The 26,284-nt window shown below is 32.2% G+C and overlaps 1 protein-coding gene and 1 long non-coding RNA gene across 11 annotated transcripts in view; one reads left to right on the top strand and one right to left on the bottom strand.

Moving 5' to 3' along the window:
• The window catches only part of LOC119084581 (synaptosomal-associated protein 25), a 73,842-nt gene that overhangs the window by 33,333 nt on the left and 14,225 nt on the right, over positions 1-26,284 (top strand). For 4 of the 10 annotated variants that reach the window (XM_037194683.1, XM_037194636.1, XM_037194696.1 and 1 more), the window contains exons 4-5: positions 15,385-15,433; positions 24,628-24,745. In XM_037194683.1, the coding sequence (XP_037050578.1) occupies positions 15,385-15,433; positions 24,628-24,745 (167 nt within the window). Of the gene's footprint in view, positions 1-10,009; positions 10,059-15,384; positions 15,434-15,941; positions 15,991-24,627; positions 24,746-26,284 lie in introns of all 10 variants that reach the window. The other 6 variants (XM_037194689.1, XM_037194640.1, XM_037194666.1 and 3 more) reach the window with 2 other exon arrangements.
• LOC119084653 lies at positions 16,768-19,457 on the bottom strand. Its single transcript, XR_005089109.1, has 3 exons — positions 19,079-19,457; positions 17,603-17,609; positions 16,768-16,778 (listed from the first exon to the last, which is right to left on the bottom strand). It is a non-coding gene; the product is annotated as an uncharacterized LOC119084653 (long non-coding RNA).

Genomic DNA, 26,284 nt, shown 5'->3' with positions numbered 1-26,284 from the left:
TGTAGAAAAAAATCATTGGAATAATTTCCGAGCAAGTACAGCGCATTTGTTTTCTTATTCGCTACGCTTTTTATGTCACAGATTCCAACAGATTTGTGAAATAAATCCCGGAGCAAAGTTGATAGTATTTAAATTGTGGCTTCGCTCATTTCCGAAAAGTGCCTAGTCATCCTCATTATGTTTTCAGATTCGAATTTCATTGCAACAAAAACACTGTGCGGTTTGCGCAAATGACGTCAAGTTATAGTCAAGTCAAGTTATAAGCTGGAAATTATAAGTCACATTTTCATACAAGATGCTCTGGAAGGTTACTCATAATTTACCAACTTATAAGTTGACTTATAAATTAAACGTCATATGCGCAAACTGTCTATTGTTGTCATTTTGCTGTCGCTTATACGATGCAAAAATATGTCGAAAAATGATAGAAAATAGAAGAACTGCAGTTGGCTATTTCCATACCGACATTTTTAAGACATGCACTTACGCTTTGTTGTATAACTTTGTCAGGAAACATCTAAAATACGTAAAATAAAGAGAAAGGTTCTTGCTTCAAAGTTGCTAAATAAAAACCGAATCTCTAAATCAAACCAAATTGAAATAAAACCATGACCATTACTACGGTTTCATTTGGTGCATAGGTTTAGTTTAGAGATTCGATCTTTATTCCATAACTTTTAAGAATGATCTTTACTCTTTATTTTACGTATCTACCTTTTCCATTCATATGTTTCCGCACAAAATTATACAACAAAACGTAAGTGTTTGTTTTAAAAACATCCGTATGGAAATGACCAGTTACGCGAACTGGATTGAATGACTCGTTAACAACACATTTGTGGTATCTCTGACGCGACCACCGCCACATATCCCTTAACTATGCACGCAATTATTTTCAATTTTCTGTTACGTCAATATCATTGCAAAGATTAAAACAAATCCCTTTCAGGCCCTGTTAATAAAAACAATATTTGACTTCAGACTTTAATCACATACACATTTCATTCAATGACAGTGAATTCAATTATCGCTGATTTAATTGTGTTTCAATTTTCGATGTTTTTTTTTAGATTCTAACTAAACTAAACGGAATATTTTTCGTTGATTTCGTTGAGTTTGAAAAAAAGAGTCAATTGTTCATCCAATTAATTTTTTATGCAGGAAAATTCAACCGAAAATTGTCATGCATTCAGTTTCGGAACGTGAAATACAAAACAAAATATTTCCAGGTGTTAAATGTTAGGCTCAGATTCTGAAATTAAACAGCTGATGAACGGGACGGGGCATTTTTTTGTCTGGTTTTAGATATAGTTAAATGCTTGCATGAAATTCAGACGTACTTTCATTTATAGTTTCATCGGACAATGTTCACAGTTTTCACTATGTCTTTTCAAAAAAAGATGTGTCTCTTTTCTCTATGGGCGTGCATAGAACAAACGTTAAAATTCCTTATTCGTCTTAAATCTTTTTTTTGATTCAAAAAAACTCACAGACAAAAAAAAAAAAAAACAGACAAAACAACGACAATAAAGAACTGTATGTTCTGTCCTGCAGCGTTATACTGTATACGATTAAAAAGCAATAAACGACAACAATAACAGCGAACATTCAATTCTGAATATCTTATACCACCAAAGTCGTTCGTTTTCACACATGTTTCGATCCTGGGAGACTGTATTAATGTCAATTTTAGAAACACAAGGAATTACAATGATGTGTCACATTTCATTATGCGGTGACGAAGTTACAGTTCATCTCAAGAGACTAGTCACACTTTTTACGTCCGTAAAATTCAAATAAATCATGAGAAATATCCTTTTATGTGGCAAAGTTAATCGTGTATGGGTTTTTTTTTGTTGTTGTTATTGTTGTTGCTTGATGTCTTTAGAAGAGCTGGTTATAAGGTGTTTCAGCCTTAGAAATGACGTAAATCTTAACAAAAAATGTCTGTGTTATTGTTCTTAAAGTGACGGTACCTTCACCTGTCGTAATCATCTTTTTGTTCGTTTTTATTGCATTCTTGGTATATAGCACACATAAAGTAAAGAAGAAGTGCGAGACAATTAATGCAATTTATGATATCGTTGTAATCAGAAAATTTAGATTTTTTTTTTAGCACAGTTGAATTTTGTTACGCTACACTCAATGTGCTCGCAAATTCAATTCGCTTCTCCCCACATAGTCTACATTTTTACAGTCAAATAAACTTTTTTTAATCATTCAAATATTGGATCCTCTTCACACTTCTGTGCGGCGCTATTTTGTATCGCAATATTTTTTTTCCAGCATTCTTCTCGTTTCTTGGAAACATTTTACGCTGGCTCTCATTTTGCCGTTCACCACATCATTGTAATTCATCTCACTTTTGGACGAATGTCTGTGAATGTGACACAAAACGAACGTTTCTTCCACACTAGCATCTTCGTTACAATATATGTCGCACAATTTGATTCAACTAGTTACTTATTACACTGACGAATACGTACACTTCATGTGTCATTTTAATGAAATAGATTTCATCATCAAATCCAACAACTTCAATTTTATGCTTTCTATGTTTATGCTTTCTATTCATTGCGTGCGTGCGCAAAATTTCCAAAGTTCTTAACTATTTCGCACGCCCATTAATTTGGAAACAATTTTGAATATTAAATCTTAGTGACTGGGAAGCCACAAGAACTGATTATTAGTAGTTGTTTATTAGACGGGTATTCTTACATACAAAATTGACTTTGAGCAATGATTTTCTGGAGCTTTGCTGATTAAACAATAATCTGATTATACACAGCGACTGGAATGATCGCCCGAAACTCAATTCATATAAAATATTGTCAGAATTTGGCAAAGAGATGAATTTTTCATTTTAAATTAAAAAGAAATTAATTACCAGCAGTCGAACTCAAAGCCATACAACGAGATGAATTTCATATTGACATTAGTTTGGATACTTCCAGCTTCATAGAATGAACTAAAAAGTATACCGCTAGTTTCTGCTATCCTATTCCCATCATGCACAGTAATTAGAAACACACTGACTGGTGTGAATTTCTTGAGACTTGCTGGTCGTCTGAATTGAATCGAAGACATTTTATTTTTCTCAACACATGATTCCATTTGAAATTATGTGTAATTTATGAAATCTAACTAAAACAGACATCAATAGAGACGTAATATACATTACGCATTCAAATCAGAAGCCGTGTAGACTTTAACTTAAGTATGCTTTTACGTGCCTTTCCACACTAATACTTTCAAACCTCTCTGACCATTTTCTCATTTCTCATGATTAATCACTTCTGAGTAGACTACCGTTTTGTACGTATATATCCCGAAGCAAGCTGATATGGATCATATCCCACACGTGCACAGAGTATTCCCAGAAATGCTGCCGATGTACACAACATACGGTATCCAAGAAAGATTTTTAAAGTAGTTTATTCGTTCCTTATCTTTTATTTAAGATTTTCGTTCATTTTTTTTTGCGTGTGTGCAAAAGCATTTTCTGTTCAACAAGTTAACGTGATTTTATTGAACTTATATGGATCGAAAGAAAATGAAATTTGGGAAATTGAAGAAGTTTGTCGAATTGGATATTTGATTCATTCAGAAGGTATATGTGCTTGCGTGGTAAATGGTATGCCGTTTACTCAATTAGCCATCGGAAAATCAAAACTGAAAAATCACTGATTAAAATATTTTACAGCTTTTCAAGTAAATGATTCCATTTAGTTGAATAATGGATGTCGGTTGAACTTGTGCTGTGTCATGAAAAATACTAAAAATACAAAATTCGACACATCGTGGGTAAAAATGCTCCGGCAATCGCCAGTCATTTACACAAAATCGATGCTTTGATAACCAAATGACGGTAAATTTAAATATAAAAAAAAGAAATCGAATTAATGGTCAGCAAAATTAAAGGCCTTCCGCTTATTTTCCGAACAATTTTATCAATTCTGGTAGGTGGTAAGACCAGCCCACAACTTACTCTTTCTGCAGATGTGGATAAACTAATCTGCTATTTCTGGTCATTATCATTGTCGAAACGACGGAACCTTCTTCAGACAATCAGAATTGAAATATATTTCAACTTTGTATCGATCCATCATTATACGTCTATCGTCTGGAGTAACTGCACATTAAAGATGCACTATTCCAATTAGGATAATCTAACATATCAACCCGTGTGGATGCGTTTGTTGTTTGTTTACGTGGAGCTATATTTTGCTTGTCCTGTTTATCATTCAATTTCGACAGAACGACTACTTACAGTAATGAAATTATTGAATAGTTTTGTGATTAGCAATACCATTACATAAAATAATTCTTAGAATATTTGAGTTAAGTCAACCTTAAAATGCTTGCCTTAACAGTTGCACTGCTTAACGTGATATTCGGTGTAGGAATTGAATTTATTTTGCGGATGACACCGTAGCATGCGTCATGCGTTAGATTATTTTGCGACTGCGATAGTGGGAACATTCTAATTTTGTCTTATTTTGCCGCGAATTAATATTTTAATGTCAGAACATTTTATTTATAAAAAAACAACTCCAAACTAAACTAACTGAAAACCTTTTTATTATTCGAATCTCTTTTCTTCAACCCACATACTTCGTACTTTATACGCGTTGGCTTCAGATGTACATAAACGCAGTGCGTAAGAACAAAGCGCGCGATATGAAAGATAAATCGAGTTCTTTAAAGCCTAAGAAACACTAGTGACTGTGGGGGGAACTTGAAGAATTTAAAAAGGAGAAAAGTTTCTAACTACGTCAGTGTAAGACGTAAGGAAAGATGTTTGTTTTTTATAATTCTTCAGAATTCTTTCCCACAAGGAAATTAATACCCACACACCACCGGCCATGGGCCATTGCAGCAGAGCGAATATAATTTATGAATGAAGCTTGGCACTAGAAGATTTGTTTCCTATATCCTTGTTTGTACAGTAGATATTTTTCTTTGATTTTAAAGGAGTTTTTCCAGAGAGATAGCACGATGATTTTCGCTTTGTACACTGAAGATGTCAATGAATAGAGTAACCGAAGAGTTGAGAAAAGATGTAAATCACAACGTTACCCAAATTGGCGTTTGCTTTTCGTTGTCGATTTCATATTCAACATCTAGTTGAATCACAGATAATTTGTGGTACAGAACATTAAAAAAAGCACAACTTAAAAGTCTCAAACTTTGAGAGAAGGTACATAATATGCCCATTACTCACCGGAGAACGGTAATAGTTATTTTCCTAGTATGCTAAAGGGCTTTCTTAGCGATATTTCAACACTAGTAAGGAAATAGTACTTTTCCTAACGCAACGTTTTGTTTGTAGTGTGCCGGAAATGACAAACGAAGTCGCGATATTTCAACACTAGACATTTTGTTTAATTATATTAAAACTCAACCACCACAGCATAATTGCGAACTGTGAAATAAAAAGAATCAAAAAAGTTTGAAGATTGCTCAATCTTCATTTCGACAAAAAAAAAACCGAATGAGAAAGAATCGTTAAAGATACTCTGCGCATTGTACAATACTATAATTTTTCAAAAGTTTGGAATTTTTTTTTCTGCTATAGTCGTAAAAGTGTTCCAACAGATAAATAATTTTAAACAAATTTATGAAATGTTGCGGATTTCCTTTTCAACTGTAAGGATTACTGAACAGATTCAAAGTTCGGATTTAAAAAAAAAGAGTTTGAGGACATTTAATGAAAAATCGTGGTTCAATCTGGACATCTAGAGGTGCATGTGCTGTTGCTACTAAATAAAACTAAAACTTTAAACTTTTTTTTATGAGTCACGCACAATCATGATATCTCTCTGGTAAAGCCTTTTCATGTAAATTGTTTTCATTGTTACTTTTAAGTATAATATACACTGCTTCATCCAAACGTATTTTTCACAAATGAATTGGCATAAATCTTTCTGGTTAAAACGAAATTAATGAGAAAAAGAAAAGACACACGCACACGGAATGTACATTTTAAAGAAAAATCTAAATATTTTCATATGAAACTAAACATTTTTTTTTTCAATTTTCATTTACCCAAATTTTAAATAAAAACAGAGAAATGACAACGGCAGCTCATCTTTGCAGAGTCGGCACGTGAACTGCCGTTATGATTTCTCTGAATAAAAAACAACATCAACATCCTCGAATGACAACACTAATTTACCCAAATGCAATTGAAATGATATATTTCAAACGGAAAATGTGTATTGAATTGTTCTTTGTTCGTCTACAATGTCGACATCGCTTGAATTTTTAACATAATTTGTGATAGCATGTCAGCGATCCATTGTATACGAATTGACTTGTTTGAAGATGTTCAACGAATTATTCAGTACGCACCCTCTGCTTTGGTATATGTAATTTCTTTGAATTCACCCCGGTTCACCTTGCATTTATTATTTATAATTTTATGACAATTTATTTATGACTTTACCCAGGATTGAGCTGCGCTAGTTCGAGTGTTAGTATTTTGTTTATTTAATACCTACGAATCAATACGGTGCTATCTTTTATCTTTTACTACTTTGCTAACATTTTTCATGAGACGGAGACCGTAAAATATTAAGCACTAGCATCGATTGAACACCAAAAAGTGCAGATAAACACGAACATATTCGCGCTAGTTTGATTTCAATTGATGATGAAATTTTCTAGTATAGTAAACGTCTTAGAAAATGTGTTTTGTACAGTTGAGACAAACGATTTTAGGACTATTTTTGGTTATAAATCTTCCCACATTTTCTTGTATTTTCCACATTTTCCTCCCATTTTTTTTAATTTGCCGATAGTTCTATTAACAAAATTTTTTGGGTGAAATTCGGGAAATTTCGGGAAATTTTCAGAAAATAAAGAAAAACGTTTTCCCAAAAAAAGAATCTAGTTCAATGTGTCGGCTCCTCATGGAGTTTTACCGATTGAAGACTAACACACAATTAGCACAGCCCATTTCCGTACCTTACAATCGAAGTTCAAACAGACAAATAATAAAAAATCAATCAATAAACAAACACCTACTAGAACAACAATTAATTCATTGTTGTCGCTCCTGTTATTGTATGAATCCAAATTAATTTTTCGTTTTTTTTTCTTCGAAATTATTTTATTGAAGACGAATGAAAATTGTTAAGGATGCAGAAAACGAAAAAGAATACAAGAATAAATCCGTATACAATGCCACATTATTTTAAAACAACATTTTTCTTCAGAGAAAGCGTCGAAATGTTGATATAATTCACTAAATATTACCATCCACATGAAATATATAGATAAATGTCTCATCCGTTTTTACTACTTGAACAGCTTCTCTATATATTTACTTACTATACAATTTATATTAAAATATACTAACATTTACATTTCAGGATCACTACCATTACTATATATATAAACTAAATAAAATCCTAATAAATGTTTTACAATAAAAATATATTTAAAATTTTCAAATATAAAATTTAAATTAAAGAAAAAAAAACTAACTAACCTCATTCATATATAATTTTAGGTAAACAGCATGAAAATACAACAATATTTTATTCCACACAAAAAATTAAAGACTAAAACTAAAATCAGACTTTAAAAATGTTGTCCTTCCGAAACGATTCAATAAATATTTCAGAATAAATTGCACTTCATTATTGCTTAAATGAACCAACATATTTAAAGTCTGGTGAACATTCACAAATTAATATATCGAATTGGTTGCGTTATTCAAGCTGATTATTTTATAAATTCTGCTCAAATGGAGTGAACATGAAACCACCAGAAATTGTCGTATTATATTGATGTCACATTCAGAAATTAAATTTTTTAGTAATAGTAGATTACGTTCTCGTTTGGAAGTTTTTTTTGTTTTTAAACAATACAAAATACAAAATTCCAAATAGTTAAAGTTAATTTACTGACTACGCTCTCGGGAAATGAGCTTTAACGTTCATGTCAATGCTGTAAGAACTAATTTTCCGGGGATTGAGTAAGTAAACACATTGCCTTATGGCTTATGCCTTGTTACATTGCTGTAATATCATTCGACGGAAGTCTAATTCTAAAATAACAAAATAACAAAATGAATCATTCGCCAACCAAAACGGATTGCATCTGCTTCCTTGTTACTTAAATAACCATTTTACACCTAACGTAATTCCAAAATGCTATGTTTAAGCACATAGCACATGGTTTAAGTAGGTACAAGCTTTGATTCATTAATTTTCTGGGCACCCTGTTTTAAATTAGTGCCCTTTGGGTATGTTCTGTTCAATAATTCGAAAGAAATTCATTATTCGCTTCGGTGACACAAATTGAATTTACGAGAACAGATTGACCGAAAAGCAATACAATACTCTTTCGGAGGCTAAAATGTCATTTGTTTTACCAATTTTCTAATTTTTCTGAAAACAGTTCAGAACGCAGCAAATAGCGCTGATGCTCTAAAAACTAAAATTGAATGAGATTGTAGTAATCCGCGTAATTTTCAGTTTGTTATTACTTTTCTGGATTCATCTGACCACGACTGAGTAAAGTTAACCAGGCAGGAGCGCTGGTTTGATTAGGGAACTGAATCATCTAGTAGCCCTATATTTTTTGCGAATAAAATTTTTCAATTTATGTCAGTGTTCATTTGAGTTCATTTTCATACAGTCCCTTATTTGACGTTTTGGAAAATGAACCGCTACTGCCTGGTATATTTTACTCTGCTGTGATCTGACTCAAATGAAAAAACAAATTATGCAAAATTCAATATGGAAAGAATGACCTCTACTCGACTCATGACTGACCAAAAGTTTTGCTGTCACACTTTCCCCTCGGCACATTAAATCAATTAGCCCCCGTACGAAATAACATAACAATAAATACTGTTAGCGGAAAATTTAATAATTAATTAAAATTTAGGAAAAAAAACAGAAAAGAAAACTACTTTAACTTTTAAGCTGAAGTGGATACGGTTCACAAAGAAGCCGAAACTTTTTAAACGACTTTCACAAACTTTTAAAGCTGTTAGAATAACTCAAATATAATTTTGTGCTATACGTTCGCCTCGATTCGATTAATTATAAATATATGCCGAACAAGCACTGCTGGAACAAATTAATTATAGAATTCATCTTTTTGGTGCATCAGGATTTTATTTATAAAAATTAAATTATTAAATTATTTGGTTCTGCCGTTCTGCGCTTATCGTCATAGCCGAATGTTTGTGTTCTGTAGAATCAAATGATCACAAGGCTGAAATATTTTGAATAACAAAGAGAGACCCATCTTTCATATTCTTAAACTTGAGAATTAAAAATCGAAAATAACAATCCTTTACTTAGAGATATATTTCTTACTTCTTGCCCGGCCCTAATCAATTGTAGGAGAAGAATTCTTGGCCACGAGTTCTTGGATCGGGACCAAGTCCAGCGAACAGCTGTAAATGACATCCTAAAGTTTATTAAAGAATACTCAATCAAATAACTTGGAAAATTATCATCTCGTTTCGCGCAAAAGAGAGCCAACCCGAGAGTCGTAATTGTATTCAATGAATTTTAATTATAAATATTTACATTGAGCCAATAAACCCAACTAACTAACTAACTAATACTAAGGGAACGGGGGTCTGCCAACCGTGACACGCCGCAATAAAAGTATATAGGACACTATGTATGAATTACAGCTAATTGCTGATCAATTTGAGTTTATTTGTAAAAAAGGAATGTCCACATTTGTGGCGTTAATTAAAACCAATTTTCGTCCAAACAATTCCGCTTATGTCTACCCGACTATGTTGGTTATTCATTAATTTGCTAATTATGACTTTGACAACGTTTCATGTTTGTTACACGTTAATAGCATTGAGATTCTTATTTACAACGGCTTGAATAACGTATCCGGTTACAATGAAAAACAAAATTAAAAATTCACAAAAATCTTACCCATCTTAATTATACAAGAAAACTTTAAATGAAAATACATAAATATATTGACACAAAACTCTAATTATTGTTGTGCCGCATCACAGAGCAAGGAAGCCGGGATTCGTACCCTGGTAGCTCTTGACGATCAGGGAGGTGAGTCACAAAAATATTGGACACCCGCATATTAAATTTTATTTTATTTGTTTCGGTTTGATTTCGATTTTTTTTTTCATTTTGATTTAAATTTTTGATTTTTTTTGTTGTGTACAACAGAAATCGTTTTATTTCCAAATGTAATACCAAAGTATGAGTTATTTGTCTCCCTGATTTCCAATTTTACTTATGAGTTGAATTTCGGATTGATTATTATCATTTGATCATTTGGTAGTTTTTGATTCTATTTTGATTTTTTAACATAATTTTTCGGTTAAATTGCGTACAGTGGCGTACAGTTTTCTGGTTGATTATATTTCATAATTCTTCAGTTGTTCAGAAGCAGAATGCTTTAGATAACGATTGACAGTTTTGTACTACTTTCGATTTTTACACAGACGTTCTATATTTGTCAATTCTCTTCTAAAAGTAACTTTTTCTAGTAAGGAAACGTATGTTAAGAATGACGAGTAGTTTGCGCGTGAAAGGTTAGATTAACAGCAACTAGGTGGAAAATACGAAAATGCTTAATAACATCATATAAAACATTCATAAGATTCAAAAGCTATACCACCTTCGAAGCGTGACGGTGACATAACCCCTAAGTGTATACCTTAGTTGGCTTAATATCCGTAGATAGTTTATAATATGACTTCACAAGATTTTTTACTATTAACAATAGCTAGATCAATATTGAAGTAGTAGATTCGAATTGACACTAGTAACATGCTTACCGTTTGTGAAAGGTTCACAAAAAAATATTCGTCATGTGTGTAAAAATATGATATAGATTCAAATTGTCCCTCGACGTTTTGGTGTCACCAGCCGCTCTAATTTTTGTTATAGCGTATTAGCCGGATTAATTAACGTGCATGTGAAATATACATCCGATTTAACACGAATGCGTACAAACAATGCCAGATAGATCAATTCATGCAAATAAAGTCTGATTGAATCACTGCAATTATTGTTATGAAATTAATGTGAGTCTATAAAATAGCACTGCCACTGTACTCTACATTCTATTTTATGTTTTTAATTATTTAGTTTTTTTTTTGTTTGAAATCAAAAGTAATGAACATATACATTTCGAATAATGTCGAATTATAAACAGAATTTCAAAGAAAAATTCACAAAATCGTTCGATATAATACTGAAAAACAAACACGATATTATTTATTTATATATATAAAAATCCAAATATACAATTCGAAAAATATGTTCCATTAATGAAAAATGAAAAAGCTTTCTAAAGTTTATGCTCCTTTAACAATTAATCACAGAAAGAAAAGTATGTTTATACGTAATTGTTGTTCTTATGAAACTCTTTATGATTTCGAACTCCTTAGAAATTTGTAAACTATACCCATTCATATAAAAATACAAAAAAATATCCGTTTCATGGATGAAATGACCTGTTTCAAAGGAAAAAAAAATGACTTTCAAACACTCCCAAATGGTTGTCTTGCGACTTTTTTCACGATCAGAATGGTCTAGAATTGTACCTCAGATCTATGTACATCGATCGGTATGCATATATATATCGCGCGTACATACATTCACTTTAGCTGCAATTTTAAAGGAAAAACAATTTGACCATTTATGCATAAATAGTACCAGTATATATATCAAACCTTTCTCATATTTTTACAAATTGAACATTTTTTTTTGTTTCTATTAAAATTTGAACGCACACTGCCTTTACGCCTACAGCTTTAGATATTTACTCAATTTGGTTGCTTTATTAGGATGTATATGTTTTATGCACCCACCACTGTGTCAAAAATAAGTTTTTACAAAAAAAAAATATTTTTTTGATTTTGCACCAAAAAAAAATCGAATCTTACGTAATTATTGTGGTATAATTCAACTTACTTACCGGATAAAAAGTTGTATGACGAAAAACTTTTTATTTATGAACATCGAAAATGTGTTTTATTGATTCGACATTAAAGATGAAGATGAAACTTTTTTTTTTCGTAAAACTTTCATTGTACTATATATATCGACATTCCGAGATTTATTTCTCTTCTTCGTTCGTTCGTATTTTTTTTTTCATTATTGTCTTGTAAACAGTGTATCTCTGTAAGAAAATATATTTTCCTTTTCTTGTGAAAAACTTTTTAGTTTCGAAACTAAGTGAAGGATATACGATTTTATGTTTTTTTGCAAATTGTTGCAGATGTTGCAGTGAATAGAAATGGAGAGAATTTGAAAAAAAAAACTGTATACAAGAATTGTACGTTGTGGTTCGTCTTCTTGCCGAGTTGTTATTTTGGGTGGGTTACAATTTTCATTGTTCATTTTCCTTCTAATCGGCTTTCAAGTACTTGAAAGACAAGACGACTTGACTTACATTTTTTTAGAATACTAAAGAAATCGGGACAATATTTGTTAAAAGACTTTATTTAGAGTACTTAAGTCATATTGTCCACATATGGATTGAGGCGAACGTAAGTACTCTAAATAATGTAAGTGTAATGTTGTGATCACATTCATTTTCTGATACAGTTCAGACGAGCCTGATATTGAACGAAGCCTAAGTGAAACTGATCCTGAATATCAGGTTTCAGACCGGAAATTTTAGAACAAAATTTTAGGTCAACTAATTCAGATTAAATTTATATCCGAACTCATCAAAGTCAAAGTTTTCATCCTGCAGCTAATGTAAAAATTCTTTAGTCAGAGTTCTCTTAAGGGTGTATTCCGAAAGGTGAATGATGGTACAATAAATTCTCCTATCTTCTTACGATTCCCGCGCAGTCTTACAATAATCTTTGCACAAAATCTTGAGAATTATTTGGAGAAAATTTCACTTGTTTTTAAAACTGAGAATACTCCTTCAATATTAAAAATAAATCTCTGTTAACTGCAACCGTTTCGACCCATTTCCTCTCAAATTCAGAATTCATTGTGTGCAGCTCTAAACAACGAACTGTTTCCGTTTATTATCGCGTTAAATGACTGTACTCAACAGTTAAAGCAAACGAACGTAGGACAAACACTTTTTCTATAAAGAACAAAAAAAAACGAGAAGAAACTTAAATAAATTGACCATAAACGTAATATACGTCTTAGAAAATGTTTTTATTTCGAATGACACATAATCTACCTTCTTGATAAATGATCCTTCTAGTATCTTTATCGTTATGTCTTTACGTCTTCTAACGGCTAAACATTTTATGGTTTAGGACACTGAATCGTTTTTTATACGCAATCGTAATAAATAAGAATAAACTATTTGAATCCGACTTGAAAATGTTCAAAAGAACATTTGAGTTTATTGCGGCAACTGCATTAAGTGGAAGAGAATGGTTAGACGTTTGCTATATAGGAAAGTATAGGAAGGCAGACGGAGAAAAAATCAACTTTAAATTAAAAATTTCTGTGCACATTTTATTTCATTCCAATATGGTCCAGTTGGTTTTCGCTTTTTTTTTCTTCCTAAAATAGCCTCAATACAAACAACTCATACACTACCGATAAAATAGGTATAATAGGTAAATAACGATTCTTAGGTCGGAATGTTGCATCACAAAGAAAATCACTTCACTTTTCACTTGGTCCAACCGAACCACGTGAACAAAAACAGTTTATCATTACGCAGACTAAAGTTACTTTTCCATTGAGTAGAAATGGACATCTCGACTAAAGTTAATGTTGTTTGTATTGTGGCTTATTTTGCCAATAATCATGCAATAAATATGGCATTTGAAGCAAGATGATACTACTGGTCAATTGTTGATTTGTTGTTTAGGACGTTCGACACCAAACCAATTGTAAGTTAAGTTTTGACTCAAACTTTTGTGTCTATGCATAGATTTCCATTTTATCTTATATTCTAAGTAAAGGTGTCTTAACACGACTGCATATATAGAGAAAATGTTCGCTAAACTTTGAACGAATATCTACAGAATGTGGAACATACGATACTTGTGTGGTACGAATGGCATTGGAAGTTCTTGAACTGTGTTCTAAGTTTCATATTGAAATACATTCGATATGGTAAAGAGTCATATAGAAAATGAAAACTAATTTATTGATAAACAATTTATCGGAAACGTTAGGTTCTTTAATCATTTTACATTTGGAATAGGATTTAAATGCAGTGTTATTGAAAATGTATTTGGCAAACTGTAGTCGTTTATACCTACGACTGTAGTCGTCATTTATACTGAATAAACTAATCTGATGAACTAAATGGAGACAGGGTACAAAATACTTCAGAGTGAAGTGACTGTTGGGTGTTCGCACATGTACGCGAATAGCAGCGGTCTCTGTGGAAGTTCATAAGGTACAGAGTTAGGATTCCTGCATATGCATAACCAACATACCTGTTATATATATTCCCCAAAGCAACACAGTTGGTTATGCTATGCAGGCGTTATATTCGTAATGAATGTGGGTTTGCGATGTGGAAAGGACAAGAAAACCGTGACTCTATAGTAACTATAGTAACCACAATTATCTACAAAAATGCAAACTTGTAGATATAATACCGGGTAAACAAGTGGTATTTTGATTACAAAATGCGAACAAAAGGTACATCACTTTATACCGAATAAGATTTTTTAAGTTTCGATGTTGAAATGCTCAAGGTATTCTAAGGACAGGTGCGCGTACGAAAATTACGATTCAAATACAAAACAAGTCGTTGTCAATAACTTAAAGGTAGATATGTGCGCCCATCAAGTTTTCTTCAATCGGCGTGTAAACAGTGACACAAGGAGGTGGTTTGATTTTCCATACAAATTTAGACGACCTTAGTGATTGGCGTCGCAAAATGACATATTTATCAAACATTCCTCTCGGTTCCATTATCTACTTTCAAAAGTCAATGGACCGTTTTACTAAAAAGAATCTTCAGTCTCTCAAGTCAAATTATGTGGGGTTGAGGTTTTGATTGATCCTCAAACATTTGGTAAAACGGTCTCCTTGTCATTACAACGTATACTCTCTTGTGTGTCGAATGATTTTTTTTCTCGGTATCTAATGCAGACTTCATCTATATCCTTCACTTATCCAATTTTATGTTTTTTTTATATATATATAGAAATCAATGTAGTTCATGTACAAATTCACTATAAATATTTATGCAATTTGTTCAACGAAAATTGATTTTGTTTTTTTTTTTCATCATCCGTGTTGTTGTTTCTACATAATAAGTTTGTTGTATTTGTAAGTTCAAACGTCTTTGTAGCATAAAACCATATTTTATGCTTTACACACAGCTTAGAATATTGTCTTATAGTGTTGTAATAAGTTACACTCCTAAAAATTAATTTTATTTTCTACTTCGTCACATTGTTGTCATATTTTTTTATAGAGTGAAGATATCGGCGCTAAAACTTTAAATGTGTTGAGCCACCAAGGCGGTAAGAAATTTTGAAATTGAAATTATGGTTTCTGGAAGTTTGTCATTAATTCAATTAATTTCAACTAATCGAATTGCTATGCTCTAAAATTGTGCTTGTGGTTCCTAACACAAAAAGTTGTTGGTGTTGCGAAAATGAATATAATAAAATCTGGGAAAGGGGTGGTGATTGGTGTGGTTTTCATTCATTTTATTAAAAAAAATAAAAAAGTAAAACAAAAATCTATGCGTTAATATACACGACGATGATATATGATATATGAATTAGGACAATTTGTTAAATCATCTATGGCTATACACAATATAGCTGATGACTTTTCTGTTCTTACCAGTTTCTTTTTTTTTTGTTTAGCGAAAAGCTTTCCGATCAAAAAAGGACATCCAAATATAGTTTTAGTTTACAATTTTTCATTTCCGTTTTCATTCATGTTCTATTTATTATCTAATAAAACAATTCTATTTAACTAATAACGGGTTTGCTAAGACAGATATTGTATGGTTTTATTTAGAGTACAGAAGTGGGGATGCGTACAATCGTCATGCTGGATGAACAAGGAGGTAAGCATTGTTTTGTTCGTAACAAAAGAAACAATAGAATTTAGTTAATATCAGCATTTCATCGATATATTTAATTTATTTTTACATTGTAAATATTTTGACTAGAAATTATGGTACAGTAATGCGGAAAAAGATCGGAATTAAATTGCAGCGTCTGAACGCCGACGGCAATATATGATCAATTCGCCATTTTCTCATCAACTAAATTCACAGAACGTCTTAAATCAAATTAAATTTTCATAAATTAGAATCGTCCTTGTCGTGCAAACTTATTCGTTTTTGAAATATGCAAAGTCATAACTAAACATGCAGAATATTGACAGATATTTCCGATATTCCACGTTACGTTATCGATCTATTAAAGTACTTTCTTTCAAATTCATTCACAAATCTAAGTGGATACAATTTGTATTACAAACGCTATGAAACCAAAACAATTATCGAGTGGTAATCTCACAATCAAATTTAATGTAAACTCATTGGCTCAGCGTATGCATAACTGGACATTCAACCTTATTCAGATATTGAACAACCTCAAAGACAACACTCTCCAAATTTTTACCACCTCAAATTTTTTAATTTCCTCCCCAGTTGTAACTCATACATGGTTTTAACTTCTTTACTGTTTTCATTTCCATCGATTGACCACATAGCTCGACATTCCCACCTACTCCACTCCAGTTAAATAACTTCCACGACTGCCTCCTCGCTCCTCCAAATTTTTGCCGCACCACAAACGTATCTCAAATTATCTCGCAGGTATACCTCCTCCAGGCGATTTAATTTCTCTAATATTTTCATTTTCATTAATGTTAAAAATCACACAATGCTATCACATGACCTTTCTAATGCCAACAAACAGGAGAGGAGGTTTTCGTAACTACCTTAATGGATTTAATCGGATTTTGTTCGTCCTTTCGTATTACACAGAAGTAATTCATTAGTTCGAGACATCAAAACATATTCTACAATTCGATTCCTCCATTCACAATGTGTTTGTGCATTGAGTTAATCATTGTCCTAATATTCATTTGTGCGATTCGAATACGTATGTAAGAAAATAATAACAAAGTGGCAACACACGTCATCAAAGCTATTATGTAGACACCATTCAAAATATAGTTTCACATAAGTTTTGTATTGGTTTCGCTGGAATAATGGAATACAAAGATATCTGAAATGTACTTTCTGATGACCTAGTAGACAAAAAAAATTTCATTCAACCATTTCTTAAATTGCTTTTTCACACGTCAGACACAACAATGCAACTTTGATAACTTTTCTGTGAATGGTGTATATACAATGCACTTAAGTTGAAGTCTTTTTTTGCCCCGTACGCTGTACTGGGGGCTGATAGGTTTAATCTGACGTTTTTTACTGAATTCTGTGTAAAATCTTTTTTAATGATCATTTGATGCATAGCTACTTGTACTAAAGATCTGACGGGGATTCCCTTGGTAATTGCTCCACATCTACAAAGAATAATTTGAACGAAGGCTTCATGGTCGTCCCTTAATAAGCGTAATATCGTGGTAAAAGTTACTTAGCGTTACGTCTGCCTCTGCACTTGCACTTGGTATCCGAGTTCGTATGGGGCTAAAGTCACAGCGACGTCTACGCTGGTTTTTTCTGACAAAGATTTTTCCCTCGGCTAGAAAATGATGGCATCGAACAGAAAGAAGTTAATATAGAAAATCAATCATTTACATCAGAAAGTTATCAGCATCTGTCTTTGACAGTTTCCAATTTTTGCAATACTTTTCGGAATATTTTGAAAATAAAATCTTTTTTTGGGAACTAAATGCGACTAAGTGATTGTTCGATTAGCGAAAATACTTTCGCTGTTGTTTCTTTTATATAGAAATCAGGCTGTTCAAAAGTGTTTCAACTGTCTTTAGCACAATAGTACTCTGGGCCGAAAATAATTTCAAGGCGACTTTGAGTCGTCGTTTTTTTCTATAATTTATTTCTATTAACCTTTTGCGGACGGCTAGAATGACTTCTGGAATAAATGTCAATCTTTGACTAATGTGGTATTGAAAGATTTGAAATTAAACTTTTAAAAATACTTCGATCAAATAAAGTAATAGATTCCATCCACAATAATGACAGTCTGTGAAAGGTAAACGCTTTAAAAACGGCAAAAGCATAATCTATTAGTTTTAACAGTTTTTTCGCTGATTACAATCGTTATTGTTGCTGTCAATATCAGAGCTGTTTCTAATAAGGTTATTACCATTTCTACTAGCTATGAACAATGTCCAAAATGTTTGATGTGAACATTTTTTAATCATCGCGCACTAGTGGTAGAAAGTACACACTAAAAACTTCGCATAATTATTTGAGATAATAGGAGCTAATTTACCACATAAACCTATTACATTGAAATTAGCATCAAAATCAAACTGGAATTTTTCCGTCAAACTTTTTATGGCTAGTGGCTCCTATTCAATTATGAGTGCAACAGTGTGCAGTTTGCGTACGTAACTGATATATTGAATTTTAAAACTTGCAAAGTGAAATTTAAGTTGAGTTGGCTTTCAATGCCTAACTTTTTTCATCAAATCGGGAATAACATTTTTTCTACAATTCTCATTACTGTACCATAAAAGCAACAAAGCTTTTTATTTCTACCAATGAAAAACGAAAGAAGAAAAACACATTTATGGTGGAAAATTTATTTCATCATAAGTTTACTGGTATTTGCAAACTAAAACTTTGATGCAACTATTTTAATTTAAATTACAAATTTTGGCTAGTATTTACAGTAAATCGAATACTGTAGTTGATGGTAAAACGTATACTCTACGCCCGTTTGTCATTACAATAACACGACATTAGCTTTTGAAAACTTAAACTTTTTTTTCAAATACTGGACTACCCATATACAACAGCCATAGACTGGATTAACGTAGCCGAAAGACTGAGGCGTAAATAAACGGTATGGAACGTATAATGTGTACGGTCGAATAAAATTTAAGAGATTAACGTACACTACTATATGTATCGTATGGTACTTTAGCTCAGCTTTCACACGAAATCGTATTATTGTCTATGACCTTAGGGAGGCAATGTTTGATGGATTTACAGAATTATGAGTTCCTATGAACTCTGGTGTGAAACCAACAAATTTTAATTTTTATTAAGTGAAGCATACTAGACATCAAAATCTGAAGTGAAAGCATTTTTGCTCATGTTGTCTACAGCTGGGCTTGAACTAGCAACCTCTGGTTTATAAATCCAGCGCCTATCCAACTCGACCAACGAGACGAGCAAAAATGAAGTCATTTCAGATGTTTATGTGCCACATTTAACGTTAACCACTAATGCCAACAATATTCATGTCATTACTAGCTCACAGGCTCGCATGAATATTGTTTGCCACACATCAGTAACTACGCTGATCTATCCAATACACTTCGTTCTCCATTCGTATTTACACGATTATAGTCGGCATCAGTTCGATGTCATCGTATAGTGTGGATTTTACGACAATGGCACATAAACATCTGAAATGACTTCATTTTTGCTCGTCTCGTTGGTCGAGTTGGATAGGCGCTGGATTTATAAACCAGAGGTTGCTAGTTCAAGCCCAGCTGTAGACAACATGAGCAAAAATGCTTTCATTTGATGGATTTGATGAAACATTACGACAGTGGCACATAAACATCTGAAATGACTTCATTTTTGCTCGTCTCGTTGGTCGAGTTGGATAGGCGCTGGATTTATAAACCAGAGGTTGCTAGTTCAAGCCCAGCTGTAGACAACATGAGCAAAAATGCTTTCATTTGATGGATTTGATGAAACATTTGTTCATAAATGGCTCGAATGGTCATTTTTTTTGATAATCCTACGTACATCCCATAACTAGTGTGACTAGCATTCTGTCTAATAAACCACATTAAACCGAAAAGCCGCATCCGGCTGCAAGCCCATGGTCTTAACTGGTTATTTCTTTTATGTACTTTTCACCGAAAAGTCTATACATCCATTTGCTTAGTCTACCCATTGTCTGATTAACGTTGACATCGTAATCCCAAGCGTACCGTCGCAAAAAGTTCTTTTGCCAACTTTTCAAAGGCATCAATTAAAGATATGCGAACGATCTGACTATTTACGAGCTGTATCACATTTAGGCGAAAGTCCGTCAATTTAATATTCTTTTTTAAGATAAGTCTCATTATACGTTTTCATTTTGTGAACGTTACGGTACGCGAAATGCTACCAGAATGTATGGAATTTTATGTAGTTAAACACTACCCCAAAATACAGTCAATTGTATGTCTTTTCATCTGGGAGACTGGCGTCGCTGATGTTAAGAAATTCACACGTCACGAATGTAAATTCACATTTAAAACCCCGAATAACTTCTATGAGAAAGCAAATTGTCGTACGTTTAAATCATTTCCACGTTTTTGATATAATTTTACGTAAGTAGTCTGCCGAAAAGTGTTTTCCAAGAAAAATTGTGAGCAACAAAAATGTTTTTGTTAATTGTAAATACTAGTACGCTCCATAGAATTAACGCTAGGATAGAAAAGTCAGAAGATTTAAAATAGAAAATGACGACTTACCCACTTAGAAAAAAAAACATGAACCACTCATCACCATATATATATTTTATACCAAGTATAAACAACATCACCATCAAATAACACCATTTGTCGAGTACATCGAGTTACGTAAAAATTCTAAAAATGTACACTGTTAAAACGAAACTCAAATTTATCACCCACAACATCGTAAAATATGTGAGTACGAAAAATACGAATATACTGAAACAATGTGAAATTTTCAATAATAAAAAAACGCACCAAGAATACGAACAAGCTATTTAAAAAATGAAACAGAAAAAAATATGGCAAAGAAAACTTTTTATCTTTTTAAACTTTTCCCTATTTTATTGGATGTTGTTGTATTACCGTACCGTAAGCTTGCATGATACTGACCTATACTCAAGTTTTATTTCTTGTCTCTTTCGATGAACTAATTTATACATTTTCTTAATTATTACGGCAAGGGTGGTTTCTGTAATTTAATACTGAAGGATAACGAGCCGATACAGGTATATATTTCACAATGTCGTGGTATCACAAAGAGAAGATACTTTTCCTCTTGTTTATTGCGTCAGTGACTTTCACGCTACCATGAAAAAGTTTGCTTATAATCAGATACCATAGAGCAACCACTCAAAAACTGAAGTAGAAAACTGAAGTAGAAAACTGCACAAATGACCAGTTAAATTACTGAATAACTGAAAATTTACGTACTCAAGTACATAAGAGTAGACTGAAGAATGCAAGAACTTAAGTACATTCTATTTTGTTAATGGTTCAATCGGTACTTATGTCATCATCATTCCTCTCTATATCAGAAAAATAACCCCTCCCCAAGAGGGACCAAAATCTTTATTCTTGAAAAAGTTCGTCCACACTTTCATTACGATTAAACTGAAAATGTAAATGTTAGTTTAGGTTATAAGAACAAATATATTTGGGATTGATTGATACTTCCGTCAACCTGAGAGTTGTAAGCCTGGCACTAGTTTACAATAAAGTTATTTCGGAAATGCTGAACAAAAATATCTCTGTAGGAAGCGGGGGAAGAAAATCCAATAAATATCAATGGTTCCTCCGATGTTAGGAGTTAGGAATGCTTAAATTGTATGCATTTAAAAATGTTTTTTGTTCTCAAAGTTCTCAAAAACCATTTGTGATGTATACTGTAGATGCCTCAAAATTTTCGAATGTAAAGTTCGGCTAACTTGGACAACTTGATATGTAACGAAATTATTTCCCAAAAAAGCGTTCTTCGTCTGTGTTTCCAGTTTTTATATTTTGACTAGTTGCACCCACATTAAACGGTTAAGACTTTTTCTGTTTTAGTTTCAATCGAAAATGAATGAATAATCGGAAAAGGCTTCAGCATAGCTTTTTGATCAAAAATTTTAGTGTCGGTTAGCATTATGCGTGTTTACTGTACAAATCTGTGTTCTACTTTATCCGTGTTTATTTATTCGTAGATTGCCAGTGTTACCCATTCATAGTATGAAACCGATGGAAACGAAATTAATTAACATTTTTGATGATTATATAAATCCCAGCAAATATACCCAAATTGTTATAAATAAATTAAATTTTAGTTAATATTTAATTGATTGCTTTTATAATTCGTGTATAGACTTGACTATTTGTTGGTTTTACGGCTGACAATTACGTGCATAAATGAATTTCATTAAGCACACATAATTTTCAGTCATAATAATCCAATTGTGCGCTGGATGTATTATAAGTTAAACATTATTTTTTGTGACATCTCCTGTCTAAATGTAAATGCGAAAATTGTTTGCTTTAATGATTTTGTTACGATTAACAATGTTGTTCAAAATCCCGAATCCAATTGAAAATTCAGCTCATGACGCTTTCATTTAAATTCGTACAAAAAAACTCAATCGATGGCTACATGCAAATATTTTTCACGCGACGCTCATATTTAAAAAAAAAAATTAAACGGAAGACAGTGCCTTCTGAAACGACTCTTCAGTGACTTCTGTAAAAGCAGAACCGTATCACAATACGTAATTTCCTACTTTTTATTTTAATCAGATTTCAAGACTTCAATTGTTGGTCATTAGTCTCTGTGGGTAGGGTGAGAGCTCTAGAATCTAAGTTAGGCTTGCTGTCATTCAACAGCCTGTTTTATTGTTCCCTCAGAATCAGTCTGGGGATTCAGAATTCAGAATTCTTCAGAAATCCCTTTTTGCCTTTACACAATTTGAATAGTTAAATGAGACATGCAACATTAGCAAATCAAAATAAAATGAAGTCTAATTCCGTTTCCGAACAGGTCTAGGATGTTCTTTGTTCTATCACAAAAAAAAACGAGCTTTATTTATGAATTTTCATTTTTCTTATAATTCGTTAATGTAACATGTCCTGTCTCTGCATTTAAATATTTATTATGCAAAAGAGAAAAGTTAATTTTATTACAAACAGAGCCACTGCTCGGAATATTTAATTTTCATAGATTTATTCCATCATAAGCACCGTTTTATAGGAGTTATATAGCTGTCAGGCTCTCTGTAGATTATCCTATTTCGTCTGTTCATTAACATACAATGTATGTCATACATACGTCACAAAGAATGATTTCATAAAGCAAAGCGCAACGTGTTGCAAACAGTGCAAAATTGCAATCGTTTCTCTTTTACAAAACAATGCAATGGTTGCGCGGTCATTACAATTTCAAGTGTTTTAAACTCTGAAAATGCACGTCAGGATCTTGGATAAAATGCGAATGTCATTGATCCGCTCAGTTAAAACTTTATTTCGACTAAGCACAAAATAACTACATTTGAAATGCAGCAACTAGTATTGTTCCACATATCTGGGTTAAATCTGATTTCCTTCACCGGAATATTTGCGAACATTTCGATTTTCCTACGTGCCGTGCAATAATAAAAAGCTTCGAAATTTTGCACAATAACTTTTAAACAACATGGACCCCATACAGACGATATGACTTTCCATCTCGCATATATATATATATATAAAAGTAGCCCCATGCTCTCCAAATCGTGCGGTACATCTCCACATAATTAAATAATTTCTAAATAACAGAAAACCCCGTATATTTGCTGGTATATATTACAAAAAAATGTTTATTTATGCATATTAAAATGGTCTCCGACCATTTGGGTTTTCCAAGTAAAAGTAGTATAATGTGTGCATAAGAACTTATTAAAATATTTATGGAAATAAAAAAAAACCGTAAAACTGTAAAATTTATATGTTGGAAGAAGTACAATAAGTATATTGTCGTATGAATATTTTTTATTTTCAATGTTGGCGTAAGTAATCTTGCATGATAAATCGTCGTTAGTTACTAACAAATATAACGAAAATTAATTTAGAGCTTTCTTCTTGTCAATTAAAAATTTTCTTTAATCTTCGTTTTTATTAAAAACTAAAAGAAAAACGTCTAACTGTAAACAATTTTAATGGGTAAAATATTTGCAAGATTGGTTTACAAGTAAACTTTGTTTGTCATTCTTTTATTTTCACGGTTTATTTGTTTTTTTTTTTAAGGCCCAATATACAACTTGTGCAACCAGGGCCTGTAACTGTGAAAAGGAATTTTCATTAATTTTCACAGACGAATTTTCCCTAATTTTTTTTTAAACTATTTTCAGTACACATTTTCCAGAATTTTTACAGATTTTCACAATAATATTTTTGTTTAAATTAAGCAAAGTGTGGGAAAATTGAAGAAAATGTTTTCGAAATATTTAAAAAAAAAAACTCACGAAAATTCATGAAAGTTCGCATCCAATACTTTAAAATTTCTACAGAAAATGCACACACTTTTTGTCACTTTTTCATTGTGTGGTAAATGTTAAACGATGAAGAAGTGATGGACAGTACGTCATTATCTGCCCGGGATTTTTTTTTAATAACCCTCCGTTTTGTATACCTGGCCTAAGCCATTTAAATCGTGTAGCTATTTCATTATTTATTTTTTATTTACGTTGATCATTCTCATTCATCATTCTGCTCCAATAAATTGTAATTGGTTTTATGTGATAATTAATGGAATTTTTCGTGTTCTTTTTTTCGTTTTATTTTTATGTACCTATAGAACAATTGGATCGCGTTGAAGAGGGTATGGATCAGATAAATGCCGACATGCGGGAGGCGGAAAAAAATCTAAGTGGAATGGAGAAATGTTGCGGATTATGTGTTTTACCATGTGCCAAGTAGGTGATAGTTGTTTATTTATTGATGTGATATGAAATTAAATCAAATATTTTCATTGTACATGTGAATAAACTGTAGCCATTAAATTAAAAAAATTATTTAAAAATTAAAATTAAACAAAATAAAATTCGATTTGAGTCAACAGTGAGTTCGCGAAAATTTCAAAAAAAAATGCGCTTTTGTTAGGAGAACACAATTTCTGTTTCGAATTTGTGTTTGTCTTATAGAGTGTTATGATGAAAGAGAAAGAACTATTTTGACAAGTACTTCAAGGCAAGTTATAATAAACTGGTCTTCGGTCCTTTCGCTCGCATAGTAAGATGTTGAAAGAGAAGCAAATATCTTGACAAGTACCCCAAGGCAAGTTATAATTAACTGGTATTCGGTCGTATCGCTCCAATCATAACACTCTATACCAATATCTTGCCACTCACTTAGTTCTGTCGAATTATTGTAGCTAAATGATTGTTGCAACACAACTTTTAACCAATTGTATATTGAATTGACAATGGCAATGACCACTTCTTAAGACAGACCCTTCAGTTGTAACGATTTGTAGTTAATTTTATGACTCCTTAAAAGATTTAGACTTTCTCCTTATGCGATGACAGAAAACCCAGTTTCTCCAGGTACATTAGGGACAGTTGAATACTCGCCAATTGGCAATCAAGGAGACAGTGTCATATTACGAACAATGTCCTCGAAACAATATAATACTGATTGTTACGACATATACTATAGTTTTGTATCTCCTGAATGTACAGTTCTTTCCTGACCTGTCATCTGATCGATGCAGACATTTAGCTAGATCTCACTTTGTTCAAGAAATAAAAACAGCCCGAATCACTTGCAGGCTTCGATGATAATTTATGGGGCACGTTTCCAATTTTCACTAGTCGTGTTTGCATCGTCGTCTCTATCTTCTAGCCGAAGATGATAGAAAATGATGAAAATACAAATGTCCCAAGACTAACAAAATATCTTGTCAAACGTGGTGTTTGTTTAAAGGTGTCAACATGTAATTATTCAAGCGTGATTTTCAACTGTATGAAATTTTCGCGAATTCACTCTACAGTCATGAACACCTAAAAGTGCTGTTGTGTTTTCAATGTCTTGTTTAATCAACTTTGTTCGACAGATTCATATCTTGTGAATGTCTGGAACAAAAAGGACTAATAAAAATAAGAGATGGATAACACGTCGGCACTTTCAGGCGTTAATGACTGTAAATCATTTTAAAAATTATCAAGAACAATACCGGCAATACTATATGCGTATATCCTGTAGGAATAACGTTCCAGTTATTTGTTGGTAAATGAAACATATGAACAGCACAACAGGACAACATTGTTCTACTACTAAACTAAACTAAATAAAATAATGTCAAAACACTTCTTCATAATCAATTCTATTTTTAAAAATCTAACACAATTTCAATATACGGAGGTGAACTCAGACATACAACATAAATAAAACGATAAAGGTTAGGAATCAGCTATGTACTATTAAAATTAATTTATTTTATTTTCTTTCTATTT

This window comes from Bradysia coprophila, chromosome X, assembly GCF_014529535.1.
Source record: "Bradysia coprophila strain Holo2 chromosome X, BU_Bcop_v1, whole genome shotgun sequence".
Lineage (NCBI taxonomy): Eukaryota > Metazoa > Arthropoda > Insecta > Diptera > Sciaridae > Bradysia > Bradysia coprophila.
The sequence above is the reverse complement of the archived record's forward strand: the minus strand, read 5'-3'. Positions and strand labels throughout refer to the sequence as shown.